The sequence below is a fragment of the Colias croceus genome, chromosome 13 (genome assembly GCF_905220415.1).
Source record: "Colias croceus chromosome 13, ilColCroc2.1".
NCBI lineage: Eukaryota > Metazoa > Arthropoda > Insecta > Lepidoptera > Pieridae > Colias > Colias croceus.
The window spans coordinates 10522704-10548711 of NC_059549.1; the positions used below are offsets into that span (position 1 = coordinate 10522704).

General features: G+C 35.5%; 3 protein-coding genes and 1 long non-coding RNA gene across 7 annotated transcripts in view; 1 reads left to right on the plus strand and 3 right to left on the minus strand.

Annotated features, from left to right (window-relative positions):
* LOC123696669 (protein Aster-B-like) overlaps positions 1-14750 on the plus strand; it is a 29202-nt gene extending 14452 nt beyond the window's left edge. For 2 of the 3 annotated variants that reach the window (XM_045643014.1, XM_045643015.1), the window contains exons 8-17: positions 2338-2439; positions 5151-5229; positions 6997-7075; positions 7755-7911; positions 8863-8970; positions 10081-10273; positions 11096-11221; positions 11978-12146; positions 12888-13017; positions 14498-14750. In XM_045643014.1, coding sequence (XP_045498970.1) covers positions 2338-2439; positions 5151-5229; positions 6997-7075; positions 7755-7911; positions 8863-8970; positions 10081-10273; positions 11096-11221; positions 11978-12146; positions 12888-13017; positions 14498-14584 — 1230 coding nt within the window. In that variant the 3' untranslated portion in view covers positions 14585-14750. Of the gene's footprint in view, positions 1-2337; positions 2440-5150; positions 5230-6996; positions 7076-7754; positions 7912-8862; positions 8971-10080; positions 10274-11095; positions 11222-11717; positions 11935-11977; positions 12147-12887; positions 13018-14497 lie in introns of those variants that run through there. The other variant, XM_045643017.1, reaches the window with a different exon arrangement.
* On the minus strand, positions 422-1232 carry LOC123696685. Of its 2 annotated transcripts, none has more exons than XR_006752110.1 (2): positions 914-1232; positions 422-521 (listed from the first exon to the last, which is right to left on the minus strand). It is a non-coding gene; the product is annotated as an uncharacterized LOC123696685 (long non-coding RNA). The 2 variants fall into 2 exon arrangements; XR_006752111.1 differs by having other exon boundaries at positions 845-1232.
* A 7780-nt stretch (positions 14751-22530) lies between the features above and the next one.
* LOC123696682 (ubiquitin-40S ribosomal protein S27a) lies at positions 22531-25897 on the minus strand. Its single transcript, XM_045643037.1, has 4 exons — positions 25801-25897; positions 24162-24294; positions 23704-23899; positions 22531-22774 (listed from the first exon to the last, which is right to left on the minus strand). Exons 2-4 carry the CDS (start codon positions 24284-24286, stop codon positions 22628-22630), a joined length of 468 nt encoding a protein of 155 aa, XP_045498993.1. The 5' UTR covers positions 24287-24294; positions 25801-25897; the 3' UTR covers positions 22531-22627.
* LOC123696678 (ribosome biogenesis protein NSA2 homolog) lies at positions 24598-25897 on the minus strand. The gene is made up of 2 exons (XM_045643030.1): positions 25801-25897; positions 24598-25445 (listed from the first exon to the last, which is right to left on the minus strand). Exon 2 carries the CDS (start codon positions 25423-25425, stop codon positions 24646-24648), a length of 780 nt encoding a protein of 259 aa, XP_045498986.1. The 5' UTR covers positions 25426-25445; positions 25801-25897; the 3' UTR covers positions 24598-24645.
* Positions 25898-26008: the final 111 nt, after the last annotated feature.

Consider the following 26008-nt stretch of genomic DNA (forward strand, 5'->3'; position numbering starts at 1 on the left):
GACTATAATGTCGATTTTATCGATTAAATTAGTTACAGTGCGACACAAAAGAGATGAAAAAAAATGAGGGCGCCACCGTCGCTCATATAGCAACACTGATACTGCGACGCAAGCGATCTTGATACTATAGAATAAAAATCAAAATATTAAAAGTAATAAATACCGCGATTTAAAGTTGTTTCATTGATCATCGTGTAAATTTAAGACAAAAATACATTAGTATTTTAAATAACCTACCTAGGTCAAATTTTACTTAAATGTATTTGGAATTAGTTTATAGAAATCGGTCAAGCCATTTAGACTGCAGAGGCGCACATAGAATCAAACATACGAACAAACAAACATACATACATACAGCTCAAACCTTAGGCTCAAACACATTACCCTCCTTCTGGGTCCGTCAGGTAAAAAAAAAACAAGGTGATTTGAAAACTACATATTTTTATTTATTTTTTGTAGATATTCTCACTCATTTTTACTCCATTGCTCCACTATCCTGCGTACTGTGCTTTCAGAAACCCCTATAACAAACGAATTAAGATGAATAAAATCAAATACATAGTGCATTGAACATATTTATTTAGTAGCTTAAAAATATTTTTTTTATGTCGGAGGCCAAGAGTCACTTTGGGTCCCTGCGCCACTCTAGAGTAGTAAGTAAGGATTCATAGGTAGTTGTATGAAAATAGTTATCAGTTATCACTATACTATTTAAGGCTGGTTGGATTGGATATAACTTCTTGACTCAAATTGTGCTGGTCGCACTATAAAAACTAGTTTTTGTTTACATACAAATAACCTCAAATTAAATTTCAAAAACGTAATAATCGCCCTAGATACGTACATTAAACACTCGTCACTAATAGAATATTCTATTTTACGTAGTACTGAGCAAAAACAAATGGAATCTCACCGGTATAATCTGCTGTACGTTTTAAAACGTTTTCCAAATATTTTTCTCGTTTTTCAGCTTGAAATTATGAGAAACACCGAATTAAAACTTTATACATGGCATCACGGACACCGCTACGTTTAACCTTTTTCATGATTTCTCCTTTTTTGAGTAAATTTCTTGTTCAAAATTACAATTTTATCTTAAGAATTCTCAACTTCACCAAAAAAACAACAAATTTTTATTCAACTTGACAGCTGCATTGAAAATTTAGGGTTGCCAGATAATGAAAAAAAAATTAGTTCCAAATTAATTAATTTCATCTCTTTTATGTCGCACTGTAGGTGTCAAAATGCCGTTTTCATTAATTTAGTAATGTTGTGTAAATAAAAAAAAGTATTTGTTTTTTTTTAGAAAAAAATGAATTAAATTCTGAAAAATTCAAATGAATCGTAATGTGTCGCATTAGAAGTGCCGATGAAATGGTAATGTGAGAGTAAGGACTACATTTCGAGTAGTAGCGAATTCGTTTTTGTAAGGGAAACGCGTTTACTGAAAATTTGAGGTTTTTTTAAATAATATTTGATAAAAATCAAGTCGGTAAAAGAGTTGTGCATAATGTGATGGTGAGCAATTTGATTAACGATTTTTTTTTTATATGTAAAAATGTGGGGAATAAGGAATCTTAATATATTATTATATTATATATTTATATTATATATTATAAAGGCGAAAGTTTGTAAGTATGGATGTTAGTTACTCTTTCACGTAAAAACTACTGAACCGATTACAATGAAATTTAGCACACACATAGAGGGTAACTTGGATTAACACATTGGATAGTTTTTATTCCGGAAATCCCACGGGAACGGGAACTATGCGGGTTTTCCTTTGCAAACGCGGGTGAAGCCGCGGGCGGAAATATAGTTATTTATATTTGGTAGTATAGTATTTGGAGGTTCGAAAAATTTACGTAAATAGTAGTGTATGTTAAGTAGAACGAAAAGCTATGGTGTTTTACTACCAGTTTTAATCATTTGGGCGGGAAGAATTAATTTTTAATCGTCGCCTCCTGAATCTCAGTTTATGTATTTAAGGACTGATTTTTCAATCCTTGGTTAAAACTTATTCGTCGAATAATGTATAAAACTACCATTTTAAAAACGTATTCTAATTGCCCGTATTTGACAGTTTACGTGACATTTTAATATTATCGTGTAATACTTTATTGGACGGATAAGTTTTATCCAAGCATTGAAAATTCGGCCCTAAAAGTTTAGGATAGTTCGGATTTTTCTATTAAAGTAGGACAGAGTTCGGTGGGTTAAGTAGTCAAAGAGTCACTAGAGAATAACTAATCTTGATTAATCAACGAATGTGTTGTATAGTTATAAATATATATTTAATGTCAACTTGCATTAAAATTAATTGTTATTTCAAATCAGGTGCACACATGTTACGGCGAGGAGCTGGGGTTCGATTCCGACGACGAGGGATACACGCGGGAAGCGCCCGACGAACCGACACAACCGCCCGACACGTCCGAGGTAAGGATATAACACATATACAACTGCTTATGTAACAAATATACATTTAATAACTATATACATACATAGTTATGACTATAAAGGTAGTTGATGTATGCGGTGAGCACACGTGTCAGAAGTGAAACTTATTCGGCATGATTCAAATATTGTCGCCGTACTCCATGACGTGACGGTATTGCCATGATGCGACAATGAAAGTTAGGCACCTAAAGAAGTTTCACTTCAATGAATACTGCAACTGAAATAATTACAATAAGGTAGGGTTTCTGATAAAGTCCCTGATAGATTTGACACTTTTTTACCAAACTTTTTATTCATTTTTTGTTGCTAGTAGCTGTGCCCTGCGGTTTTACCCACATTGTTCCTCCCCTGTTGGTTTTAGCATAATGATATATATCTTATAGCCTTCCTCGATAAATGGGCTATCTAACAGTGACCCATGGTTCCTGAGATTAGCGCGTTTAAACAAACTCTATATAGGTATATAATATTAGTAGAGATTTTAATACATAAGATCAATATGTTATTAGATACTAAGTGATATAATTTGTACAAACGATACCTTTTTTGGACATATTATTTAAATTATGCTTAGTTTGTACAATAAAGTATTGTAAATAAATAAATATATTTTTTTTTTCAAAATCGTTTGAAAAGTATTAAATCAATTGATTTAGTTTCTTTTATCTCAATTAGAATAACGTCGCTAATTTGTTTGGACACTTTAATCTATATAAGTTTTTACAATCGTTATGCGTCATACAGATACAGATAAACTATAATAAATTCGACCTTTTGAGATGTTTCCGATTCAAAATAATTAAAATACGTTTATTCTTTTTCTCGTTTATATGTTTATGAAAGTTGTATAGAAAGAACTTGTGTACATGAGTTTTCTTTTATTTATAACTTGCTGCGCTTCGCGGTTTCACCCGCGTGGCTCCGCTCCTGTTGGTCTTAGCGTGATGATATATATAACCTCATACATTTCCTTTCCCATCAGGTTGCCTGGTAGAGATTGCTGCTTAGCAATAAGGCCGCCTCTTGTACAAACTATGCCTTTCTTTTGTATTTTATTGTTATTTTGTCACATTTTGTGTGCAATAAAGTATTTTTATTATAAATAAATAAATAAACCTTCCTCGATAAAAGGGGCTATCTAACACTGAAAGAATTTTTCAAATTGGACCAGTTGGCCCTGACATTAGCGCGTTCAAACCAACAAACAAACTCTTCAGCTTTAAAATATTAGTATGTGTAGATTAACAGAAATTTTTAGCATACCTAAATTATGAAATATTCTACGACGTTCCAATCGACAGAAACAACTTTTTTTACGATTTTTATAACAATCGGCCATATAACATCTATTAAAACTTTAGACACTATACAATAAGCCATATTCTTTCAATTTACTATACTGAAAATACAATTGGATGATTAATATCGTACATTCGTGCACCTGTTGATACACTATCAGTGTATCAGTGATAATACAGCGAGCGATAAACATTCGCAATGCTGACATGGTGAGAATCGGGCGTAAGAGAAAAGTTAGTAAATAATAATACTATAAATAAAAATGTAGTTACAGTATAAAAATATTAAATGTTCGTCAGCTCCTGGACTAGGATACGTGTGTGTGTGTGTGTTTTGTGCTGATTTACAGAGGTTTTATGTCAGTTTTGTGTGAAATTGAAGAAATTAGGGTATTCAAGGCATGTTGGACAAAATATTGAATAAATTGTAAAATATCTCAAGCTTTTATGTGATTTTAAATGTGACATACATATAGAATTGATACATATGGTCAAGTTTTTTACATTTTATTTCATTGCATACAAAAAAAAATAACTGTTTTAATAATGAACTATTTTAATAATAATTTTCTTAGTATGACTAATGAGTTTAGTTGTTGTGAAGGCTTTGAAGGTGTTTAAAGTGTGCATTATATTTTATGTCAGTTTAAAACATTTACTTATTAAAAGAACCGAATGATCATTCTGTCTATCAATCAGCAATAGTTCAAACTTCAATCGGTTAACGTCTGATATACTAGCCAATCGCCCGGTGAATAAACTATAAATAAATAAATAAATAAATAAATAAATAAAATCTTTATTTGAATTCATACATAAGTTTGTCATATTGGATTGGGGTTCAGGCCCCCTTACTAGGTATAACCTGTATTAAGGGGACCTGTTCCTTCCCTAGTATTGATCCCTTGCATGAATTAAAACATAAATTTAAGAAGTTAAGAAAAAGCTAATCCACAGTCCAAAAACAAACAGTGTGTGTATGGATGGATGTATAAATATGAGTATGGTTGTGCGTGAATGTGTGTGTGTGTGTGTGTGTGTGTGTGTTTGTATGTGTGTGTGTGTGTGTGTGTGTGTGTGTGTACGTGAGTATTTATAACTCAAAGAATAACTACAAAAAATACAATAAAACTGCATTATTTTGGAAATTTCATATGCAAAATGTACTTATTTCGACAAGATAGTCATTCTTTTCAAAGTTTATTGAAGTGTGCTTTAGTTGAGAGCGAAATTTCAAGGTCGCGACAATACCGTCACGTTACGGAGTGAGGCGACGATTTTTTGTATTTTTGAATCTTGCAAATGAAGTTTCACTTCTGACACGTGTGATCGGCACACACGCTCTATTCCTTTCAAAGTTTAAGTAAGTAATTAGTAAGTATTGTTTTACAGGAGGCGGTCGATTCGTCCATGGACGTGGGGGGGATCGACTCACGCGGTAGGGACCTGAGAGAGCTGTCCCCTCCATTGTGTAAGTATATTATTACTAGCTGTGCCCCTCGGTTTTACCCGCGTTTCTTCGCTCCTGTTGGTCTTAGCGTGATGATATACAGCCTTCTTCGATAAATGGGCTATTTAACACCGAAAGAATTTTTCAAATCGGACCAGTAGTTCCTCAGATTAGCGCGTTCATACAAACAATCTATACAGCTTTGTATTATTTGTATAGATTTAATTACTACCTTTCCGCCCGCGTTTTCAAAGAAAAACCGTCATTGTCACCGTTACTGTGGGATTTCCGGGATAAAAAGTAACCTATGTCTTATTCCGGGTTCAGCTAACTACATACCAAATTTCATTGTAATCGGTTCCGTAGTATTTGCATGATAGAGTAACAAACATCCTTACAAACTTTCGCGTTTATTATATTAGTAGGATGTAAAAACATCTATGTATGACCCGCTGTGTCACTCGTATACAAAGGCAAAGTAAAACTTTCATGCTCTTCTCTCTGCAATTCTGTGGTTTACAATCTATCACATTTAAGAGGTAGCGCGCAAGAGCAACTTTTGTCTCCGCAACTATTTAGTCTCTCCCATCAACTCTATGGGGAGTTGCGTCGCTACGTGCGCGCACTTTCTTACTAGCCCATACAGTTGATGGGAGAGACTAAATAGTGAAGGAGACAAAAGTTGCTCTTGCGCGTTAGCTCTTATAATTGTATTTAATGTTTGACATTGTCCCGTCTTACTATATGTATAGGACAATTCTTTAAAAAGATAATTCCAGTGAACATTACTTGAAATTTAGCCACAAAGAAAGCTTTTTACTAAACAAAATTTGCAATGTAACAATGTAAACAATATACTATTCGAAAAAGTAGTTATCAGTAATTTATTATAGTGTTCGTGTTTATAATCTCTGAGTGAAACTTCATTCATTCATTCATTCAATTTTTAATTATTTGAATAAATATCTCGCTATATTGTTTCATAATTCCTAAGCTCTCAAGTAAAAACATTTTTTTTATATATTTTTTATACAATTTGTTTTTTTTTTATTAAGTGAGTGTGTTTATAAAGAGCAAATGTTAAAAATGTGCTCAAAAATATTGAAAGAAAGTTTAGAAGACATTTTTATAGCTTTTGATAGTTTTGTTGTAATATTGTGGCCTACAGGAATTGTGGAAGGTGTTCCAGTAGTCAATAATTATAGTACTATGGGTATATTTTCCTTTTTTCATCCTCACAGTTCCCTATTAATGAAGAATAGATAATTTAGTAATTACTAATTAAAGACTTTTTAACGGATTTTAAACGCGATTTATTCATTATATTATTATTTAACCAGGCGTTTCGAACACTTTATGGCGACCGTGGTCACGTGGAGACTGTAAAGTGTTAAATGAATAAAACGGGTTTTAAACCTTTAATTTCTAATTGTTTAATACTTACTTTGACTTGCCGGTTGACTTGGTTGATAGTGACCCTGTCTTTCAAGCCACTGGTCGTGGGTTCGATTCCCACCCGGGGCAAATATTTGTGTGATGAACATAGATGTTTTTTCTGTGTCTGGGTGTTAACTATCTATATAAGTATTTATTTAAAATTATAATATGTATATGTATGTTTATCAGCCATCTGGTTTCCATAACACAAGCGAAAGCTTAGTATGGAATCAGATCGTGCCGTGCGTGAAAATTGTGCCGAAATGTTAATTTATTTAATACTCGCGTAAGATCAAACACAAGAAAGTACTATAAGAGATGATGTTAATAAATTGTGTGTCGTTGTTCAAGTGACGAACGGCGATGCTGACGGCGACGCGCTGCCCACCGACATGTCCGATACCAGCGAGAGTGAACCCGACCGGAACAGGTATATACACACACATACACAAAAAATTTATACACGTATGAAGAGACACGCGTAAAATAACCCCTAAAAACGGGAACACGAAAATATACGGACGGATACACACACATGAACCCACAAACGTGCGGCCTATAAATATATTTTTGATAAAGTAATGGCCAACACTGGCCGCCAAAATTCGAGCCGTGCTTAATGAGAGGCTCTGTATAAGCAGACAGACCTGAATATTGGTATTACTTGACTATTTACTCGCCCAATACATACTAACTGTAAATTATACACAAGACACAGCTCTAACAAAATACACATAACGTGTGTGCATATGCACACGAGCCTTCACAGACTATTTACTACACACACACACATACACACATACGTGCACGCAAATGTTTACCCAATCGCTAACAACGATCCTGTCAAATATATGTATACGCACGCAAGCACGCACACGCACGCACGCAAGCACGCACACGCACGCACGCAAGCACGCACACGCACGCACACGCACGCACGCAAGCACGCACACGCACGCACGCACGTTAACACACACATACGCACACGCTCACACAATAATACACGCGAATACACGAAGCATTGTTCAACCTTAACAATCCAATTTTTTTACACTTTCAATATTAATAACAAGTCTAGGTGGTAAAATCTTTAAAATTTTCTTCACCAGCGGTGAAGAACACAAGTGCACATCACCGCACACGGGCAAGGTGCTGCTGAAGGAGGTGTTCCCGTTCAACATCGACCAGCTGTTCACCATGGTCTTCACCAACTCCCAGCTCAACTTGGAACTGCTGGCGGCCAGGGGGGCCACTGATTATGTGCAGGTACGGGCTTTTTATATTGGACTAGCTGCTCTTCTTCTTCTTCTTCTCTTCTTTACAATTTGGCTTTATCTGATACTAGCTGCTCCGCGCGGTTTCACCCCCGTGGCTCCACTCCTGTTGGTCGTAGCGTGATGATATATAGCCTATAGCCTTTCTCGATAAATGAGCTATCTAACACTGAAAGAATTTTTCAAATCGGACCAGTAGTTCCCGAGATTAGCGCGTTCAAACAAACAAACAAACTCTTCAACTTTATAATATTAAGTATAGATTATTTTAAAAGAGCAACCATGGAGTTTCTTGCCGGTTCTCCATAGATACAGCTTTCGGAATCGGTGATAAATGTTAAAAATGTTATGGCGATTCAAAAGTGCTTTTACCTCTATAAGAAGTCTAATTGAACAAATAAATGTTTTAGTTTGATTTGTGGTTAGATTCACGTTTAGGTTGTAGATCAATTTATTGCACTAAGTATCGTTAAATGAATTAAAATGAGATAGTTTATTTATGACTTTAACTTATATGACGGAGTTCTTCCTATTTTATGTTTGTGTCTGTTAAAAATTTTCTGTCAACTCGCTAACATAGCCTAGCGGTAGCAAAACAAAAATGCATATAATATTATGTAACTGTCGAAAATAGTTTTGATTGATGCCTTGAGTCACCAATAGTTACATCACTGCATAGATAGTGAAAGAATTAGCGAAAAATAGGTCAGGGAAGATCTAAACGACAAGTGTGTTTTGTTAACTTTGAAATAGAAAATATCAAAAGTATTATATTCTGTACTTTTTCGCAATTATATTGTTTTTTCACAATTATATTGTTTATCTGGCTCCTGACATACAGGTTTTTACCTAGTTTGGGAGTCAGAGACTTCACAGTATTTCAAAATGTAAAACTATTGTCAATAAAGAATTTTTATTTTTTTTTTTTTTTTTGTTATTCCAGTCACCATGGCAACCGGCGGGCGGAGTCAAGTGCCGGCAAGTGAGCTACACGCTGGGACTCACGTCGGGCCCTATAGGGCCTAAGGAAGTGCACGTTAGTGAGACCCAGGTGCGTACACTACACTTTAGTGCACTTACACTTTATTATAGTGCGTACTACTGCAATTTTCTTTTTAACCGACTTCAAAAAAAAGGAGGAGGTTATCAATTCGGCCGGTATGTTTTTTTTTTTTATGTATGTACACCGATTACTCCGAGGTTTCTGAACCGATTTACGTGATTCTTTTTTTGTTCGATGCGGGATGGTGTCGAATTGGTCCCATAAAAATTTTATTCGGATAGGCCCAGTAGTTTTTATTTTATGAGCATTTTTGTCTGTAGGTATTTGTGAATTTTGCAAGTGCAAGTTTGAAGTCGGTTGTTTTTAACGCAGTTATCACTTGTTGGTTTAAAAATGTTGGGAAATATTTCTGTACTTATAACTCATATTTAAAGAGACGTTGTAACAAATAAAGTTTTCTGTTGTTACTAGTACATTACACTTTAGTGCACACTATACACTTTACCACATTCATTTTTAAATAAAATTTTGGCAAATCTGTCTGTAAAATTATTTATTGTTTTTTCTCTGACAAACGAGTAATAAATAACCATTAATGATGAATTTGGCGTACATTATTATTATTTGTTAGCACCGCTCTTTTAGTATGAATTTACAACTATGTACGGTTTACGTATTAAATCGATAGTGGACAGTATATAGGTCGCGCTTAATGCCGCTAATAATTATATGATAAAGGACAACTGGGAACACTTTAATTGCTGCTGACAATCTTTCTTAATATATATAAATCTCGTGTCACAATTTTTGTCCTCAATGGACTCCCAAACCACTTAACCGATTATAATAAAATTCGCACACCATGTGCAGTTCGATCCAACTTGAGAGATAGGCTAGGTTTATATCCCGGAAATCCCTCGGGAACGGGAACTATGCGGGTTTTTTCTTTGAAAACGCGGGCGAAGCCGCGGGCGAAAAGCTAGTAATTATATATGATTTACGCGGTAATATGTAATGTAACTATAGATAGTAAGTAATAAATGTTTAACATAAAATATTTGTTCGATGGTCGAACAAACTATGACTTCACTCATATAACGCTCAGTCGATCCTATTCTTAATAGCACAATATATCAAATTTTATTTTCCCCGCCACAGATAATGAACAAATGCTCCAAACCCGGCTATCTCTACTCGATAAACATCTCAAGTGAGAACTCGGGCATCCCATACGCGGACTATTTCAGTGTGGAAGCGCATTATTGCTTCGAGCGAGTCCACGATACGACCACACGGCTTACTATATACGGATGGGTTAATTATAAGAAGAGCATGTGGCCTATGGTTAAAGGTATGGATTTTGAATTTTTTTTTTTGGTCGATTTTGCAAAAAATTTGTAGCATTTTTTAGATTTTTTGGGATTTTTGTTACGTGGTTGTAAGCGCCTCTCGCTATAATTCGTTATGTTTATGGTCTTTCGCAAGTTTCAAATCATTTATAAAAGCTAAAAGCCAAAAGGTGACGCGACTTTTTGCAATTGTATCAAAAAATCACAACAAAAATGGTCGTATATTAGATAAATTATTGTTAAAATTGTTAATTTCTTTACTTTTACTAATATCGGTCTCTATAAGATGACCACGACACTAAATATCTTCAACGCTTATAGGCTTGCTTATTATGGTCGATTCTGTATACAGGGTGTCCCACTGTTGGTATACTAAGGTCAAAGGAGGTTATAGTTTTGCATACGCTGTGTTCGTAAAAAATACTTATAAAATTCCAGACGCATTTTTTTTCAAATAGATGAATTCTTAAAACTATATAGTTATATCACATAGGTGTATACCCATAACAAGCAACCCGCCCAACTTTATCACCAGCACGTGAGCTATCGTTTAAGATTATGTTTTCATAGACAAAATGCTCACATTAGCGAAGCGGTATATGCCAGCTGCGCGAAGCTAGAGAAGAAAACATGGATTTTCAGGAAAAATTTAGCAAAAAATTTTTTTTCGTAATTTTTGTTCTTTAAGCATTTTTTACGTGATCAGTGTATGCTAAACTACAAGTCTCTTTGCGCTTAGTATACCAATAGTGGGACATCCTGTATATTAGGTAAGTCTATTAGCCATAAGTCATACAATGATAAAACTAATTTTAAAATTGCAGCATTCCTGGAAAAGAACACGATGAGCGGCATGGAGGAGTTCAGCCGTTTGCTAGAGAGCCAGTTGCGCGCGCAGCTCGCGCCCGCCGCGCCCGCAGCACGTGCGCGCAGACGGCGCAGGCACGACGGTATGCACGCACATACAAACAAACACATACACACACGTGCGGCAATACAGACACACATATATGTATACTAGTACACATATACATATACAGGGTGGAAATTTTTCATGGGCCCTGGAGGGAAAGGACTTGAAATACTGAAGATAGCGGGATTTATAATTTTGCGGAATGGAAACATTCCCTTATTTTTAAAAAGAAATAGAACTGCATTCAAAGATTTTCGAAAATTTACTTGCTTCGTCCGGGAATCGAACTAACAAAAAAGGAAAAAAAATGAAATTTATTATACGCACACGTATATTGGTAGATACACTGACTCACTTACTTTGACACTTAGAAGATATGTACATACCCGTTACACGTACTTAAAAAAACAAATACGCTGACAGACTGACACACTACTGTGTTAACACGTGAACTTGTAAATTGCTGTCAACCACTTGTAATTAATGTACTTTATTTTGATATTTTATGTGTTTACTTTATACGCTGCATCCAGTAAAGTGTGAGGAAATATACGGTAATTTATTTTTATGTCATATTATCTAACTATAGATTATTATAAAGCCGTCAATACATATTGAATCGTTTGCAATGTACAGTGATAATTTTAATTTAAATCATCGTTTTGATCATTGACATATGCTTTGTAAACTCTGCCTAATGCAGGTGTAGGCAGAGTATTGCTTCGGACAGTTTTTGAGTATCATTGTGAGTCTAGTTTTTTATACTTTAATGTTTATAAATATATTTTGACAGTATCACCACCCCTGTGCCCCGCGCCGGTAGCAGTAGCACCACCAACCACGAGTCGAGCGCCAAGATGGCTGCTAATAGCATTGTTGCTACTGTTGCTACTCAACGCGCTACTGTATACGCAATTGTATTTCTATAAGACGGAGATTGATATGGAGGAGCTGCAAACCAAGTGAGTGGAGGATTTGTGCTTGAGTTATAAGTTGGAGAAAATAAATTAATAATAATTATTGAACTAACACGGGGGGTGCTTTGTTTTATAAATAAGTTTGGATTGTGGTAGGATTGATGATTTTAGAAAAATAGACTGTTTATTTAAGTGTCATGATAAGTTTGAAATGCAGGATTACATATTATTATTATTTTTTTATTTATTCAAGGAAATATACATTTTTATTGCATTTTTTTTTGTTTCAACTAGGGATGTCACGATACCGATACCAATGTATCGGTATCGCTGATTATAAAACCGATATCGAAATCGAACAATTAAAACAACCGCGCCCATGAACGATGTGGAAGCTCACCCGCGCGCGGGCACTTTGTTTTCTGGAAAAACTCTATTAACAGTAAACTTTGATTACTGATTGTATGTGTATTGCTTAAAGTTTAACTGACGTTGTAAAATAATAATACTAAAATAAATGTTTTGAAGTGAAACTTCTTTATCGGGGTTAGAAAAAAAATTAAAAGAATACGATTTACAGTTGAGTTTCTGTTAAATGTTGGTAACTTTTATGCATAATTCACTATTTATTTTTCTACCAAGCCATCGGTATCGGTATCGACGATTTTTTACTACAAATATCGGTACCGTATCGACAAAATCATGTATCGTTACATCACTAGTTTCAACCAAAGTTGTCTTCACTAAGTTTGTACTAAATGTTATTTACGTTTGTGTGTCTGTCAGGCTGAGCGGCGCGCGGTCGGCAGCGGCGGCGCAGTGGTCGGCGCAGCTCGCGCGGCACACGCTGCGCCAGCGCCGCCAGCTGCTCGCCTGGCGGGACGCGCTCGCCACCACCGTCGCGCATCTTGCTCAGGTGATGTAGCGCCAGCTGCCCCACCAGCTGCCCCCTCAGCTGCCCCACCAGCTGCCCCACTGGCTGCCCCAGCTGCTGCCCCACTAGCTGCCCCACTAGCTGCCCCACCAGCTGCCCCACTAGCTGCCCCACTAGCTGTCCCACTGGCTGCCCCACTGGCTGCCCCAGCTGCTGCCCCACTAGCTGCCCAATCAGCTGCCCCACTAGCTGCCCCCTCAGCTGCTCCACCAGCTGCCCCACTAGCTGCCCCCTCAGCTGCCCCACTGGCTGCTCCACCAGCTGCCCCACTAGCTGCCCCCTCAGCTGCCCCACTGGCTGCCCCATCAGTTGCCCCATCAGCTGCCCCTTCAGCTGCCCCACTAGCTGCCCCCTCAGCTTCCCACCGGCTGCCCCATCAGTTGCCCAATCAGCTGCCTCCACCAGCTGCCCCACTAGCTGCCCCCTCAGCTTCCCACCGGCTGCCCCATCAGCTGCCCCATCAGTTGCCCAATCAGCTGCCCCACTAGCTGCCCCCTCAGCTGCCCCACTGGCTGCTCCACCAGCTGCCACACTAGCTGCCCCACTAGCTGCCCCCTCAGCTGCCCCACTGGCTGCTCCACCAGCTGCCCCACTAGCTGCCCCACTAGCTGCCCCCTCAGCTGCCCCACCGGCTGCCCCCTCAGCTGCCCCATCAGCTGCCCCACCCAGCTGCCCCATCAACTGCCCCGCCAGCTGCCCCATAGCTGCCCCACCAGCTGCCCCCCAGCTGCCCCACGAGCTGCCCCCTCAGCTGCCCCACCAGCTGCCCCACTAGCTGCCCCCTCAGCTGCCCCACCGGCTGCCCCCTCAGCTGCCCCATCAGCTGCCCCCCCAGCTGCCCCATCAACTGCCCCGCCAGCTGCCCCATAGCTGCTTCACCAGCTGCCCCCCAGCTGCCCCACGAGCTGCCCCCTCAGCTGCCCCACCGGCTGCCCCCTCAGCTGCCCCATCAGCTGCCCCCCCCAGCTGCCCCATCAACTGCCCCGCCAGCTGCCCCATAGCTGCTTCACCAGCTGCCCCCCAGCTGCCCCACGAGCTGCCCCCTCAGCTACCCCTCAGCTGCCCCACCGGCTGCCCCACCAGCAGCGCGGCCCAGTGGTCGGCGCAGCTCATGCGGCACACGCTGCGTTTATTGCTTACGCAGAATTTACACTTATATATAACACACATACAGTCATTTCTCTCTACCGTGCAACGTCCACATTGACCGGGCAACATTTAATTCGCAAAGCTGCTCTGGTAAAGTATTAATAAGCGTACACAATATTTTTTTCTAGGCTAAAATATCTACATGTTCATCAAACAATAAACTAAGCTCACGATCACGCTCAATCTTAGTCTTTAGTAAAACTCTGCCGACGCGTCTATTGGGCAGACTTTTCTAAAGAGCACGAACGTCTTCTTCTGATAATGCATAAATAGTTTATAAATTTTATTTGTAATTAAATTATTTCCTTTACAGACGGAACAAGCGCTTGCCAAATTATTAGAGACTATAAAACCGGTTCTGGAAAAATCGGAAAATGAAGAACAACACGGCGAGCTTTGAGCGGCGTTTAGTGTTTCATATTGTCAATTTAACTTTCAACATATTTTGTTGGAGTGTGGTGAAGTGATCAATGTAGTTTTACTTAAAAAACATGTTTTTTTTTGCAGAAGTAAACTGTTAATTTTTTAACCGACTTCAAAAAAAAGGAGGAGGTTATCAATTCGGTCGGTATATTTTTTTTTTTTTATGTATGTACACCGATTACTCCGAGGTTTCTGAACCGATTTACGTGATTCTTTTTTTGTTCGATGCGGGATGGTGTCGAATTGGTCCCATAAAAATTTTATTCGGATAGGCCCAGTAGTTTTTATTTTATGAGCATTTTTGTCTGTAGGTATTTGTAAATTTTGCAAGTGCAAGTTTGAAGTCGGTTGTTTTTAACGCAGTTATCACTTGTTGTTTGAATATAATACATTATATAGGTACATGAATACCATTGGACGTAAATCTACAAAACGTTACTGTATTCATAATAAAATTTAAAAAAAATCTTGTAGGTACCCAGTTATTAAATTGATGTTGATATTAAAATTATTTACATATCTAACTAAGATACCATTTCATTGGTCTAGCAACACCACACAAAATTTAACAAAAAAATAACGCACATAAATTTGATGAAAATCTATAACTTCGTGTCAAATTTATATATCCATTATTATTACGTAATAATTGGCACTTAATGTTGGAAATTGTAATCGTTTTAGATTAAACTCGTTATCTACCAAATAAAAATGTGTGTTTGCATGTTTCATAGTTGTAACTGTCAAGAAGCTGCAAATTAACGTTAGTAGTTCATTTCGAGAGAAATAAATTGTAAATAATAGAATAATTCTTAACAAAATAACGTACGTTGCTTTAGTTTGGAAGTTACAAAATGTTGAAAAATAATATTATAATTCTTTTTTTTTCGTCGTCTTAGATAATTATGGCAATATAATATTTAATTTTTAAATATTGTGACTTTTATGATTTTTATAGCTTTTTTTTTTATTTCAACGCATACGCCAAATAAGTAGGTTTTAAGAAAGTAAGTATTCATATTAGTGTACCAAAAATAAAAAATCTTGTTGGAAATTGACGCCAATTCTTAAAATGAAACATTCTTAAAATGGATAAAAAAGTGTGGTTTGGGTTTATATTGTGATGTTTTCGAGTGTCGTGTGAAGAAATTAAAACTTAATAAGGCCAGAAATACTTATATTTCCATGCTCTAAATTTTATTTTTGGTTTAGTTCGATTTTACAAAGTTTATTCAAACAATTGGTTTAGGTATATAACGCGTAAATAATATAAACATAACATGATTAATTTTTGAAATTTAGTAGATAATTTTCGAGGAATAAAAATATATAAGGTCTATACTCTATCATAAAACAGGTCTGTATGTGTATACCTATGTATTAGATTTCAAATTGATTTTAAAATTTAAAAATATTAAAAAAATGTTCATTCTTTAATGTTAATTAAAATTATATAATGTAAATTTACAAAACATGCATCACATTAATATTTTTGTAGAAAATAATATTCTTGATTTCTTGACTTTAACATTCCACAATGTTGAGTCGCACTTCGTCACTTAAAACTTCATAAACGTCCCACATAAAAATATATAATACTTACATGTAAGTTTATAGAAAAGTACATAAATATAGAAAAGTAATGTGGCCAAAAAGAAAAAAAGCGTGTAAAAAATAAAAATATGTTCTATGGGGACTTTTGAATTTTTTAAGTATCTTTTTTGCAACTGTGTTTAGTTTAAAATACAAGTTCATAGAAAATGTCAATGTTTCTTTTGTGAATATTATCTTTTATCGGATTTACTAAATTTCAAATAATATGCAATAATTTTGAACTGTAATAACGTTAATGCCAAATCAAATTAGTACTATTCTTTCTTGTATCTTCTTATACTTTGTGTATAAATATTTATTTCTGTTGTAATTAGATGTCAATTTAAAATTGATCGTGGTTTGATGTGATTAAGTTAATTTTTTAGTTTTAAGGTAAGCTTTTTATATTTTGAGTATTTTTTGTGTAAAATGTGTATAAATAATAAATGTTTAAATGCTGGCAACATTTATGTAAAATGGTAGTTGACCTCCGTACCCTTATATGTTTTCCTAATAGATTAAATTATATATAAATGTGTAAATTATAATTGTATATTCTTGTTATAATCGTGTAGTGGATATTAATATAAAAAGAGATGAAAAAAAAATATTTCTAAAATCGTTTGTTGTATTAGATCTCCTCTGACGAATTTTGGTGCTGTTAATTTTTAAATTTGTGTGAGCTTGTGTTTCATTGTCTCTGCTTTTAATTTGTCTGTGGAATTGTACTAAAAACTAAAATAATGGATTGGTTGTGGGTTTGTATTGCTAGGCATACCTTTTCCTGGTTTTCTGACTATTAGTTATTTTACCAAAAACATTGCACCGTAATAACTACAGTCATAAAGTCTATTTTGTTATCTATAAATCTATTTTAACTGCATTTGCAATAAAAAAATGTCTTTATTTTTCCACTTTTAAGTAGTTGTTGGGACCCCTACTAGGTATTTTAGAGTGTTCGACGGTATTTTTAACCGACTTCAAAAAAAAGGAGGAGGTTATCAATTCGGCCGGTATATTTTTTTTTTTTTTTTTTTTTATGTATGTACACCGATTACTCCGAGGTTTCTGAACCGATTTACGTGATTCTTTTTTTGTTCGATGCGGGATGGTGTCGAATTGGTCGCATAAAAATTTTATTCGGATAGGCCCAGTAGTTTTTATTTTATGAGCATTTTTGTCTGTAGGTATTTGTAAATTTTGCAAGTGCAAGTTTGAAGTCGGTTGTTTTTAACGCAGTTATCACTTGTTATAGTATCCGTCTAATATAGGTTAAATTAGAATTTAATGTGGGATCTAAGGGTAATGTTGTTAAATGTAATGAAATAGGGCCATTTATATTCTGTACAAAGAAATAATAATTAATTGTGTAGATGGTATCCGATGTAGCAACATTCCATGGATCTGATAATATCAATGTGCAATATAACCTAATTATAAATATCATGAAAATATATCTACAAAATAGTTATTATTGTAGTGGTATCATGCGTTTTGTTTATATTTATTTACAAATCAACAAATTATGAAAAATGAAAAAATCTTTATATGAAACAGTAAAATGCTTGCAGCTCTGTACATTTTTAAGTTTACCGAAAATTTAAGCTTTTGATTTGTGTAGAATTAATGATTTCTCTTCAATAGGTATTTATTTTCATACGTTAGTGAATTACGTGCTTCGCTAATAATTCGAAAAATATCCATCAAGTAGTTTTTAATTAAATTAGAATCAGAAATAGAAATTAGGTACCAAAAGGTGAATAATGTCGGTCGGTATGGATCTCTGAGGTATGGATCTTGCCAAATCTGATGCATATTGAGATTGCACAAAATTCATCCAAGTAATTTTAGCTATAAGATAGACAATTATTATATTCTCAGTATTGAATAAATATTTTATTGAATGTCCTGTGTTTTATTTTATTTTAGGTAATATACCCGTCAACCCCCTTCCTTTCTCTCTAGGTACACTCTCCTAATGTTTTATCTGGTTTTATCATGAATCAGCAAATACATCGATACATCTCAAATCAAATTAAATAGGTATCGGGAATAATCAAATCAAATCTTTATTTATTAGTTTATACAGTACCTATACTTACATAAAGTTATGGACTGCCCGTTAGGCCCGTCCCAGTGGAATCAACAGACATCTAAACTAAGTAGGTAAGTATTTAACGCAAACTCCCCAGAAAATTAAATAGAAGGAGGTAAATACACAAAAGCAAAGCGAATACACAAAAGTAAATGTAGTCTTCTACTATATGGATTCTAAAACATAAATAGTACCAGCTTTCAATGAAAATTTCTAAGTAATTAAAATTTAGCCAGATTATTTTTAATATAGGTACTTAACCAGATGCTTGTTCAGATTGACCCAGGCGAATCAACCCTACTAAATGTACGCCGGACGTTAATCCTATTAGTAATGAAATTTCGCCGTTTGGTACCGCAGTTGGCTGTGCCCATGGGGCGTCGCCAGCGCCACCATACTTTATTTTTAGGGGCAGAATCAAGGCAGCCAGCAGAATGAATGTATCGGTTATTTGGTTATTTGTTTTTTTTATAATTTGTTCCTGAGTACATTGGTAGCATGTGATGTAGTATTAAAAATAACTAGCTGCCTCCAGGCCCTCCAGCGGTTTCACCCACGTAAAGTTTTTCATTTAAAATAGATACGCTTTTATTAGCTACCTATACGGCTATACCTGGGTAGGTAGTTTTGTATATTGTATTTGTATACCGAAATAACTTTGTGATAATTGAGCTTACAGAATTTTATAATAAATAGTTCCGGACAATTTTCACACACGGCACGATATGATCCCATCCATACCTACATACTAAGCTTCCGCTTGTGTTATGGAAACCAGATGGCTGATCAACATACCTTCATATATATAAATTTAAATAAATATATAAAGATCAAGAGCCCACTCCGGCCAGACTTTCCTTTCTTTAGGAAAGTTGAAAGTTTCTCTGTATATGTCTCCGATACAGATAACGACTAGCGATTATCAAGTCTGGGTTGCGGTTACTTTGGCAGGAAACAGGTAGTAAAGGTGTATAAAATTGTACCTAACTTTCATTATAGTTTAAAAGCTAAATTTTATATATGTTACTTGGAGACGTATAAAAATATGTTAACTCAAGAGCCGGACAGTTTTCATGGTCCTTACATCTTGCCAGTCACATTTAAAAAATAAGTAACATATCATCAAATTAACGTAGGTACTACTACCTAAAAGTGTATCAAATATGAAATAACCCACTAAAAACATTAGTTTACTATAATAAATGACTAAAAATAATAGTATAATATAAGTAATAAAGTTATTACTTACAGTGGCGTAGCTATCATATGGCCAGGTGGTGCAGTGCACCAGGGCCCCGGAGCTCAGGGGGCCCTCAAACCTCAGCTTTCAAAAAAAAAATTTTTCTAATAAAAAAAAAAACAATTCATACGGATGATGATTGGTATTTGTGTATTTGAATAGTTACGGAAGGATTGTCGATAGCTTTATCGATAGGTCGACAGATGATTATGGTTGGATGGATATATCTATAGATGGATATATATGGATAATAATATTCGCCAGCTTTGCAAATAAATTTTAACAATTTGGCGTGCTCGAATGTGACCTTACGGAAGTGTATACAGCGATGCTACTGTTTCATACAATTCCTGTTACTTCCGCGGCAGCAGAAAGATCTTTCAGTAAACTGAAGATTATTAAAAATTATTAACCGACTTCAAAAAAAAGGAGGAGGTTATCAATTCGGCCGGTATATATATTTTTTTTTTATGTATGTACAGCGATTACTCCGAGGTTTCTGAACCGATTTACGTGATTCTTTTTTTGTTCGATGCGGGATGGTGTCGAATTGGTCCCATAAAAATTTTATTCGGATAGGCCCAGTAGTTTTTATTTTATGAGCATTTTTGTCTGTAGGTATTTGTAAATTTTGCAAGTGCAAGTTTGAAGTCGGTTGTTTTTAACGCAGTTATCACTCGTTTAAGAAACAGCATTCGACAAGATCGCCTCCGACATTTATCGTTAATTGCAATAGAAAATGAGGCGGCATCAAACTTGGATTTGAGTGAAATTATAGACGAATTCGCAAAAATTGAAATTATAGGGGAATTCTGTTGAAAATCGTTTTTTTCATTAATTAATCTCATCTGTACAATAAATATTCTATATTGTCATGTGCGTCGTTGTTTATTTATTCCCTTTTTCTTCTATTAAACACATGGAGATTCTAATAGAGACGACGTATGGATTTAGCCTACTAGGGATAATATTCTATATTGTCATGTGCGTCGTTGTTTATTTATTCCCTTTTTCTTCTATTAAACACATGGAGATTCTAATAGAGACGACGCGACGTATGGATTTAGCCTAGTTACTAGGGACAAGTTCACTTACCTACTGTTTTCTATTCTTATTCTTATCAATAATTTTGAAGGCAAATATAAGTTCAAACTACGCGGAAAGAGGGGAGGAGGGCCCGATTCTTTCCCTATGCACCAGGGCCCTAGTCCCCTTAGCTACGCCACTGATTACTTATCTTTTACGGGGACTTGTTGATGGAATTTCACGTATCTCGATGACACAATAACAAAATCTTGATACATCCAGACTTGATAATCGCTATTCGTTCTTATCTGTATCGGAGACATAATATTATACAGAGAAACTTTCAACTTTCCTAAAGAAAGGAAAGTCTGGCCGGCGTGGGCTCTTAGATTATTACCTAACTATATAGATAATTGACACAGAGCAAACATCTATGTTCATCACACAAATATTTGCCCCGGGTGAGAATCGAACCCAGGGGCCAGGACCTCTGGCTTGGAAGGTCAGTCAGTAATCAAGTTATAAAACGATCCATCGCTTTTTTAGTTCATTCATTACAATAATCTTTCCTCGTCATAATATTATTTACTGTAGTCGAGGTGAAAGGTGGGGCGGATTTGGCGAAACCGGTTCTTATACGAACGGCGAATTATTGCCATTCTAACATCTCTTTTTATTATGTTCTGTGATTTATATCCTATTGCAGAGTAGGTAATTCTTTCTAATCCTTCCGTACCTATCGGCACAGACTAATAATAATATACTATGTCTATCGGTAATATGAACAACTATACATAGGTACACGATGCACGTTTTAGGTGGGTAGTTTAGTACCTAGGTAGTGCTTGCTCTGACATAAAATAAATAGGAGTCAAATATGGTATAAGGTATGTTACAAAATAAAACGCACAAATTTTCGAGAATTTCATTTATTTACGAAAAGTAAAAAATAAATGTGTAGATCTTCGTATCCGCTATCTTCGCTCTTGGAAAGGGTGAATACTTACCGTGCTTGAAAACAAAAACTTAGCTTATTCTAAGATGTTGTCACTTGTGTTAAGTTTTGATGTGTGCCAAATAGTATTGATGTGTTTGTAGTGTCGGTTTTGTGTCTCATATTTATAAAAATATAATTCACAAGTAGTTGTGTGTATTTACTTATCTAATTTCTTTAGCACAAATATCATGTGTTCAGTGTTTTATACATAGTGTGGATTGTAATATTATACTTTTGGATTTTGTGTCATTTTAACTTGCTTTAATACTAAATTTGAAAATGCAACAATCTCAGAAAATACTTAAATTTAAATGTCTACTACGTAAAGTTACTGCTTGTTAGCCACTTCAACAAGCAATAACTTCGAGTTCTAATAAAGGATATACTAATCATGAAAAGGAGATACCTATAGTAATAGGAAAGAGGAATGCAAAACATAGCTCTTATTTCAACACAAAATCAACACACACTATCTGTCACCTATTTTTCAACTTTCACACTGGGAGAGGAAACAATGATTGCAGGGTGATTGCAGGCAACTGGTTACGATTTTAAATGGAAAATTTTCAACTAATTTATCAAATAATTATAGGATAGGATATTCGAAATATGGAAAACAACTTGATATTAAGTAAAAAAAACTGCTCTACTAAAGATCGGCGACAACGGACCACCAACCACAGCCACTGGTGGCCAGCGACAGCTACTTGACACTTTTATTCGTATATTTTGTATAGACTTACCGCACACGAGTCGCCGGTGAAGACCAATAGCTACATGTGTCCGTGGCAATGTATAGGAAAAAATGTGTCAAGTGGCTGTCGCTGGCCGACAGTGGCTGTGGTCCGTGGCTCGTCCCAAACTGAAAAACTACTACGAATTAAGGTGACAACAACAATATGCACAACTAATACATCAACCAACACATCCAAAACCTTCCACACACACATCGGAGTAAATAAAACACACAAACACTCTGACACTGTGTCAAGATTTATTCAAATCCATCATACACAGCGGTCGGAGCACCACACATCTTCATCTTACACTAAGTAACGGGTATGTATGTTCATTTGTCATCATCCTTGAAGACCATGGTGCTGTGGCACTTGCCGCAGTAGTGCCTGTCCTCCATGACGGCCATGAACACGCCGGCACCGCACTGCTCGCCCGTGCACTCACGACGCAAGCGGTGGATCTTACCGTTCTCGTCAACCTGAAAATGTTTTTGGATAAATGTATCGTCTTTTGTGGGATATGTCGTTTTTGGTCTTTATTTTTATATACAATTGTGATACTCTAATGCGTTTTATACTTATTCCAAAAAGAACAATGCTTTTAAAATTCAGAACTGTTTCATCAGTTTTTTTTTGTTGTTTTAATTACTTATTGGTTTGAAATAAATGTTACTTCTTCACTGTATAACAGTGTTTTATTTATTGTGCTTTTTAAACCATCACCTCTTCAAAAGAATGATGTGTGAAGTTTAGCAGTACATAAAAACGTCAATTAATGTTTCAAGGGGCCAACTTACAAAGCAAACAACAAAACACATGGTATAAGTGATTCATCGCCCTTTTCTGTCAAGCAAAACTGAACAAGTTTGTCTTTCATATTATAATGAGACTAAAAGGACAAGTTCAGACAAGCTAAAGGGCTATTAAATATTTATGTTTCCTGAACTGACATTCCAATCTCAGGTCACGACATGTTAGGTGTTCGTGAATTCTAAGAACTGAATTAAATGACTAATCATTGATATGCAATATGATTGAGCATGTTTTTTTTTCTATGAATCACTAATTACATATTCAATTTTTTTTACAAAACCCTATCACTAACCTAACTATAAAATATTATGAAATAAACTAAGAACTAGAAATAAGATACGATATTGCTGACTATTATTAAAATAAGTTGCTTCATGATTTTGATCTTTCTCAATTTCTGAGAAAAAGTGTACGTTTGATTTGTCTTTTTCCAAATTATGTGTAAAAATAATCTACACATGTGATAGATTCTATCATTAATTCCTAAAAATTCAAAAATGAGAGGGTAAAAAAATGACTTTGTTAGTACATACTACATAGTTTTAACATGAAATAGTAGTAGTAGTAACTGTATTATACTAGATTTTAAACCCACCTTGTAGAACCTAAGTACAGCTAGCTTGACCTTCTTCTTCTTGTGCTTAATCTTCTTAGGTGTGGAGTAATTCTTCTTCTTGCGTTTTTTGGCACCACCACGCAGCCTCAACACCAGGTGGAGTGTGGACTCTTTCTGGATGTTGTAGTCTGAGAGTGTGCGACCATCCTCTAACTGCTTGCCGGCAAAGATCAATCTAGTGGGAAATTTTTATATTAGAATTAGATCAATCGAAAATACAGAGTATGTAGGTATATTTTTAACGCAAAAAAAGTGTCTTCATAAATATGTAGTTAGGTTTATAAGACAATTAAATGGTTCAAAAATGCATTCTATAATCATGTTCTTCTTAATTATTATGGTAGGTAATTTACAATTACAAAATATACAATTACATTTTGCATTACAAAAAAATACTCAACGTGGAATTCTAATTAAAATCAAAAAGTTTATTATACCTCTGTTGATCAGGAGGGATTCCCTCCTTATCTTGGATCTTGGCTTTGACATTTTCGATAGTGTCAGAGGGTTCCACCTCAAGGGTGATGGTTTTCCCTGTTAGGGTCTTTACGAAGATCTGCATCTTGGCTCCTGTATAATAAAGTATCAATGTTGTAAATACTAGAATTTGAAAACTAAAAAAAGTTAAGTAAAATATGTTTTTACCTTCTGGATTAGTCAATTTATAAACAAGATTAACTGCTTTGTGAACATTGATATGTGTTACTTCATATATTTTACTGTAAACTGAAATAGTGTTTACCTACCTATATTTCAAATGTTTGTGTTGCATTCAACTTTGCCTCTTATAAAGTATGCAAATAAGTTGACTGACTTATAGAACTAAGCTAATGTTAAGGTGGGTTAAAATTAAGGATAAAATAAAACATGATGCTCTGTTCAATTTTTATTATCAGAGAAAAACAATTCATACAATAGATTTTAAACCAATAGAATAGCATTGATGACACCATCATTCTCCGGGTTGTTAGTAACTTGAGCATACTTTCCCCAAACAACTTTGCCAGCCTGTGTCACCAGACCAAGCTCGGAAATGTTCACCTCAATGACTGTACCCTTTGTTATTACCCCAAGACTTGTATACATCTGTGAACTTGGGTTCTTCTTAACTCCAATAATAGGCAAACAGAATGTTGCTTTCAATTCTGGATGTGTTACATGTGCTTTTTTGAACCTGAGTGCCATTGGTCGAATGAACCTCTCGAATTTTGGCGGTTTTCTTGTGAAATTCTCTCCAACAAATGTGACTTTAGTGACCATGCGTTTCCACGCTTTCCTCTTAGATTTACCAGACTTGAGGACTTTAAATACTTCCGCATCAGCTTGTGCTCTTACTTTTGGTATTGGTACATCCCATTTACCGGCTTTTTCCTTTCTTTTCTGTTTGATCATGTTAGACAGAACCTTAGCACGATTTTGGACATCTCTGTCAAGAAGATATACGGGAAGCGCTCCTTCGCCAACTTTTTCTGTATTTTGTCGCACATTTTTCTCTTCGTGCGCTTTGATCTTCTTTTTCATCTGAATCTTTTCATTGCGCCGCTCTTTGTTATAAATCTTAGCCTTGATACCGCGTAGTTTGCGCGCCTTCTCAGCCCTCTTGTGAGGTTCACGGGCCTCCCGTTTTCGCTTACGCTCTTCATAATCAAGTCTTCTACCATATAACTTTTGATGGCGTTCAATGTATTCGTTCTGCGGCATTGTGGTTGCTTTATCGGCAACTACAACAACAAATTGTCACCTTATCAATAGTTATGGTGAAATTATGGGTCAACGTGTTATAACCTCTTCACTAAGTATTTCACTTTATTGCTCATAAAATTAACAATAAATACGGAATCCGAATTAGTTTTCTTGTTAAAATGATGGATCGTGATGATATAGCTAAGCGAAATTCAAAATAATCCTCAAAAATGCTACGACACGTGCTACTGTTTTCGAAAACTTATTTATGTCCTGAATGACGATCTAAATTATTTTATTTATTTCCCTACAATAACAGAAACTCACGACACAATATTTTGTAATAATTTTTCACAATAAAATGCAATAACTGATAAAAACATACAAACTCACCTTATGCCGACACCATGCCACAAGGAAAAGGAAATTTTTTGAACAACTACAGACTATAGAGGAACAACGTACAGACTAATCAGACTATGAATGTCAACAGATTATTTATGTGAAGTGTAATCATAATTTTATGTTTATCGATGAATGATTTGATTTTTGTTTCTTTGTTTCAATATTTTATACACATCTCAATCGATTTTTAAATTCT